At 45.3% G+C, this 6,000-nt stretch overlaps 1 protein-coding gene across 7 annotated transcripts in view; it reads left to right on the top strand.

Moving 5' to 3' along the window:
* Window positions 1-831: 831 nt before the first annotated feature.
* Window positions 832-6,000, top strand: part of RBMS1 (RNA binding motif single stranded interacting protein 1) — a 207,941-nt gene continuing 202,772 nt past the window's right edge. For 2 of the 7 annotated variants that reach the window (XM_048214365.2, XM_044381535.3), the window contains exon 1: window positions 871-1,434. In XM_048214365.2, the coding sequence (XP_048070322.1) occupies window positions 1,360-1,434 (75 nt within the window). In that variant the 5' untranslated portion in view covers window positions 871-1,359. Of the gene's footprint in view, window positions 1,435-6,000 lie in introns of all 7 variants that reach the window. The other 5 variants (XM_026492696.4, XM_026492691.4, XM_026492693.4 and 2 more) reach the window with 4 other exon arrangements.

Below are 6,000 nucleotides of genomic sequence, written 5' to 3'. Positions count from 1 at the left end.
GGCAGCTTCAGGGACCAATTAAGTCCATTAAATTATATCCAGTTACATAGTGAACTGGACCACTGCTGTCTGGGGCTGTCTAGAACTGTGACAATTAGGAGATGGAGAGAGGCAGAAAGAGAGATTGATTTTATATGTCACTGAAGCACACTGCAACAATATGCCAGCGTGACTTTCAAAATGGCCTTAAAATATTCCAAACTCAGGGAGTTTCCTTGCTCCTGAGTGGGAGTTGACAGACTGTCTGGCAGCATTAGAAAGAGGCAGAGAAAAGCTGATGTCTATATTGTGTCCTCTAATAATAACATTCTGCCTCTTTGCGGCATCTCCCCTTAGAAAGATCCGTCTGTTTGTTGTGAGGTGTGTGTGTGTGTTTCAGAGAGCTTGCCTCCCCTTGTGCAGGGGGCATGATTTCACCTCTCACATCTGGGAAACCCGAACCGAAGGACACTAACCCTCCCAAGGTCACCTAGAAAATTAGTGTTGTGGCCTGGGGGGTTTGGGGAACAGAACCCAAGTGTCCCGACTTCAGCTCTGTGGCTGCACACTCAATCATTTTCGATTACATGTAAAAAAAAAAAAAAATCACTGGGCGGGGAAAGTGAGAAATTGATCAGATTTCCTCCGCTTTCCCCTTAATTCCCCTCCCCCTTACGAAGATAAAAACTCGGGAAAGAAAACGAGGTGTCCACTTTGCAGTTCTTAAACTGGGTCCCCCAAGCCACCCCCACTCCCCCACCCCCGACACAAAGCGATCGGGCTCCCAGGGTTTCCTCCCGTCCAACCGCGAGCCCTGGAGGTGAGGAGTGGTTAAAACTCAGCCCTCACCTCCAGCGGGTCCCGGGCTCCGCGGCGCCCAAGCCCCGCCCCGCGCGCCCTTCCCCCCACCGCCTCGGCGCGCCAGCCCCTCTCCCCTCTCCCAATCGGGCGCACCCACCCCAGATGCCGCCTGGCACCGAGCGTAGCCGTCGCCGCCGCCTCCGCAGCACTTTCCACTTGTACTGATCACCTCCGAGCCCCGCTCTCCCTGCTCGCCGGAGCGGAGCGCGGCCCGCGCGCCAGCCCTTGGCAGCCTCGGAGCAGTCGGGCTCGGGGAGGCAACTCCTTGGGAGCGCCCTGTCCGGGGTGCCCTCTGCGCTCTGCGGTGTCTTTCTCTCTGCCTGGGAGGAGGAGGAGAAGAAAGAGGAGGAGGAGGAGGAGGACGACGACGACGACGTCTGGTCCGGGCTGGGAGGTGGAGCAGCGGCAGCCGCCGCCGCCGCCGCCGGAAAGGGAGAGGCAGGAGAGATCGAGACTTGGAAACCCCAAAGTGCCCGCGACCCTGCACGGCAGGCTCACGGCAGGCTCCCTTCCAGCTTCATGGGCAAAGTGTGGAAACAGCAGATGTACCCTCAGTACGCCACCTACTACTACCCCCAGTATCTTCAAGCGAAGGTAAAGGGGAGCCGGGGGGCGGGGGACGCCGGGGGCGCGCGCGGGTCGGGCCCGGGCAGGGGCGCGCGCGGCGAGCCCCCGCCACCCCCGGCGGAGTTGATGGAGGGTTGCTAACTATAGCGCTGGCCTGGGTGGCGCGGGGCGGCGCGCGGGGCGGCGGCTGCCCGGGGAGAGGAGTGCGGGGATCGGGTTACAGAAAGCCGTGGGGGGAGAGACTAGACAGGAAAGAGCCGCCGGCCCCTTCCTGGCCCGGGAGGCGGGGAGGGTCGCGGGGCCGAGCGGCGCCCCTCGCCGAGCGTTGGCGGCTCGGCCGCGGACGCTTGGGGCCCCGCGGCAGGACCCGCGGGCGGCGCGGCTTTTCGACCGATTCTCCTGGGCCTCGCCCTGCGAGCGGTAACTCTTGCCTTCCCTCGGAGTGGTGCGCAGCCTCCCGCCCCCCAGGGACGCCCCTCAACCTCCCGCGCGCGCGATGACTGGCGCTTGGGGGTGTGTGTGGGGGGGGGGAGGACGGGACGTTTTCTTCCCCGCCTCCGGCCTTGCGCGCCCGCCCCTTGCCTTGATCTTTGTGCGGTGTGGCACTTCACCTGGTTACTGATTTCTACTTTTACGCTGGTGTTTTGGGTAGAAAAGTGGCCAAAGTTCACTCACCGTTCATTGATGTCCTTTTTAATCTTCCCTGTAGCTTTTGCAAAGGAAGACAATGGGCAGATTTCAGTGCAGAAAAAGAAGTGACTTTAGTTTAGAAGAATACTATCCTATATGTTGACCACAGATCCATTTCCAGTGGTGCTTTCTCAAAAGTGGCCTTGGCATACTCTTAGGTAACACAACTGGTGACATGTAGGCGTACAAATTGCAACTGACTTTCCAGGGACCCTGGGTGCCTTGTTAGTGGGCCTACCTTATTTTTAGTAAGATTTGAGGCATTCCGAACGCATAAAAAAATACATACATATATAGACACACATATATATGTATTGGGCCTATCGAGATTGAGGGTCTCAGTGCTTTGGAAGCTTCTTTCATAATCTGGGAGGATTGAGGTTGGATGCACCAGCCCTCTTCAGCGATTAGCATCTTCTGTCACTACTCCAGTGCCCTTCTAGATCGCAAAAGACTCAAGTATGGGTGCAGTGCCTGAACTTATTTTGGTAGGTTGTAATCATGTCCTCCTTGCTGGCAGAGGACATTCCTGGCCTGGTGCAAAGAATCTCTGATTCAATCTTGATAAGCTTTCCTTTCTTACAGTGTGTGTGGTCCATGTTATGTACCTACAACATAGCTCTGCATTTGTTCACGTAAAAAAAGGACACTTGTCAGCCCTGAGACCAGAAATTTCTAGCAATCAAGGGCCTCCTTTTTACTCCCCCCAATATGCATCTTACTTTGGGTAGCCAGAAAGCTGCAAGATGGTAGAAGCGAGGATACCCATTATTCATTTCTGTGTGGTCCCCACATATTTGCTTTCAGGGACCCAAGGTAGGTGCTCATTTTTTTGTGAGCTACAATGTAAATACAGGTTGTTCAAAGAAATTTTGAGGTATAAGCAATGCACTACCTTTTAGATATCATATATGTTTAATGCACTTGTTTAAATTATGCGGCATTGTGCGCCTAAAGGACAGCCTATTCAACACTTAACTGTATGAATAATAAATACATACACTCAGGTGAAGAAGAAAAAGGGCCGTGTTTCTACAGGCACATTCACCTTAGTAATTTTATGTACCATTAGTAAGTTAGAAACCAAGTACATAGCATTTAATATAGCTAATGCAATGCCATTTGGCTCTTTTTGCCCCGTAAATAATTGAAGAGAGAGACAAACGGCCAGAGCCTGCTCCAGTAATTAGGGTCGGAGCCCAGAAAGCTTTAGGGCCCATTTTCTGAAAGTGTGCTTCCTGCATAAAGCATTTAATATTGATTTGTGTTACAGTAAATGACATTCTCAAAACATATCTTGCTGTTTCTACTATGAACTGAAATCCTATTACTCCTGAATTTCTTTGTTTCAGGAGAAAGACACACGTACTGACTTGACCTACATAGCATGGTATTCAAGTCTGACAATTAAACCTAAATTCCCTATTGTAAAGAATCTTCATTATCTCAGAAAGGGGCATCTCCTAAAATGTAAAGTGACTAGATGCAGATTTTAGGTAAGCACAGTTTGAAACACCTACCTCTGTTTTTTTTCTCCCTGACATATTTGTTGCTAACAGGGTAGTGTGAGTCATTTAAAAAAGAGAGAGAGAGAGAGAGAGAGAGAGAGACTTCGTTTGATTCGTGGTTAGTTTAAAAACAGGTGTTGGCCAATCTACCTAAAGAGTTAATAGTCTCTCTTAGAGTCTGGTCTCTGGTGATGGTCCTTGCCTCGGTGTGTGTGTCTTTTAACCTTCCTGAAACATGGGATAGAAAACATCAGTCTGTTTAAAGTACAGTGATGTGTTTGCTAGTCAAGTTGTTTTGAAACTTCTGTTTGGAAGCTGTATCAAAAACTGAGGAGTGGCATATCTGACTCAAACCTGCGATCCAGAGACGGATGTGATGGCTTTGTGTTTCTTTTCATCTGAAGGAATACATAGCAATTAGAACGGCACTTGAAAGGAGTTTTGTTACCATACTTTACAAAGCTAACCTATGTCAAATGATTCTTCTTGAGTTAATCATCCAATCAGAGTCTGTCTTAGCCATTTTATTTAGTACTTTTCCCCCATAGAAACATGTTGGTTACTTCTACATTTATTAACAGCAGCGACAAGAAAAATCTATGGAGCTCTGTTACGGTGTGTGACCATATCAGTATGTTTTGCACTTTGACAGAAAGAGAAAATCATTGGAAAAACAGTACAGCTGCATTAAACATAAAGTAAATCTGAGGATGCTGTGAAAGGACAGGACCTGAGGGGAAGTGAAGGAGATTGTGAAATTTTCATAATATCTTAGTGCAGAGTGACACAGATTGCAAGTAACCCGATTTTACATGCGTGTTGGGAGTTTTTGTGTTCCTCTGTCAGGGTGGTCTTATCACAGCAGGCTCCCTTTATCACCTGACACGTTCATTCTGAGAGGTAGTTTGATGTAGCTTTGTAAATATAAGCACATACTGTTCTAAAGGATTTTCTGAATTACAAATGACCTAAGCTATATTAGGAAAAATTAAATTTGGTATCCACTTTTCAGCTACACAGAAAAGAATTCTGATAATTTAACATATCTTAACCTAAAGATTTGCATGTGCATATTTTCAAACATTGGCTGTATTAATTTCACTTAGTATAAAGGCACCCCTCACGGTCTGTTTATTTCAAAGATACTGCAACGTACATTACTGCCAACGCATGTATGCAAATACAAACGGGAATTGAAATACTTATTCTATTTCTTTTGAAGAAAGGAAAATACAAAATGTTCTTTATATGCTTAGCTAATATTTTGTACCAACTAATGCAATTTGACACATTTGTGATCTTTATTCATAGTTATCAAAAGATATTTCTATAAAATATACCATATTCAAAGCTTGCTTTTAAAATTTTTATGCATAAACAGTATCGTTTATGAAATGTCTAAAACAAAAGTTTCTTTTAAAGCTCTATTTGTATAAGTGTGTGCTAAAGAATGTATTTGAACCTAAGCTTCAAAATGTGAAAAATAATGGGTGATATAATTTGGGATTGTATTAATAAAGGCAAGTAGAACAAAGTAGTTTTTCTGAATTGAATTTTTGTGTGCATTAACATTTTGTTGAATTCTTAACTTTTACTTAGTAGCCATAGGAATATTGTGTCAATCTGTTTCTGTAGGAATTAGGGGAAATGATTTGATACATAGAGCTACTGAATATATTAAGGTTGTTGAGCCATACAGAGGCATGATATTAAGACTTAGGGTGCTTTGTGCCCTAAAAAGTAACCACATTTATACAGAGAATAAAGTTTGCTTAAATATATCAACACATGCAATATTTTACACCCTTCTGAATACACCTTAGTTCTTTAGGTGAGTGGGAGAGCGTGGCTATCAAGAAGTGGTGTGGGAAGGCTCAAGGTCATGGGACGGTTAAAATGAAGATGCATTATCATGCACTATTGTAGCATTCTGCCCTTCAAATAGCTATTTCTTTTGGATTTCCCATAGCATCTATTAGATTTTTATTTGTTGGGAGCTAAATCTTGAGCTACTAGGAAGAAACAGGAAAAGATAAGTGAAGAGAAGTAGGAGAGTTTTCAATCATTTAGTATTAGTATAACTAGATATGCCTTATGTGGTTGGCAATCTTGGTTTTAAATTTAAGTTCAAATATGGGCAATTTCCATGGAATACAGTTTCAAGGAAAAAAATTTTAAACTTTACTGATATCTTACTCAGACTTTGTATTTCGCTTAATCGTTTATTGGAAACTTTAAAATTACCCCAGCTTATTTAATGAGTACTGAAATTTTAAGTTATGGGTCTTAGTTAAAGACAAAGGGGTCTTTCTTCATTTTCTTTTTATTAAATAGAGGGTTTTCAGAAAATAAAATATTTTTCGCCATGTCTGCTTAACCAGTAAAAATCACACGA

This window comes from Ursus arctos, unplaced genomic scaffold (genome assembly GCF_023065955.2).
Source record: "Ursus arctos isolate Adak ecotype North America unplaced genomic scaffold, UrsArc2.0 scaffold_1, whole genome shotgun sequence".
In the NCBI taxonomy this organism is placed as follows: domain Eukaryota; kingdom Metazoa; phylum Chordata; class Mammalia; order Carnivora; family Ursidae; genus Ursus; species Ursus arctos.
The sequence above is the reverse complement of the archived record's forward strand: the minus strand, read 5'-3'. Positions and strand labels throughout refer to the sequence as shown.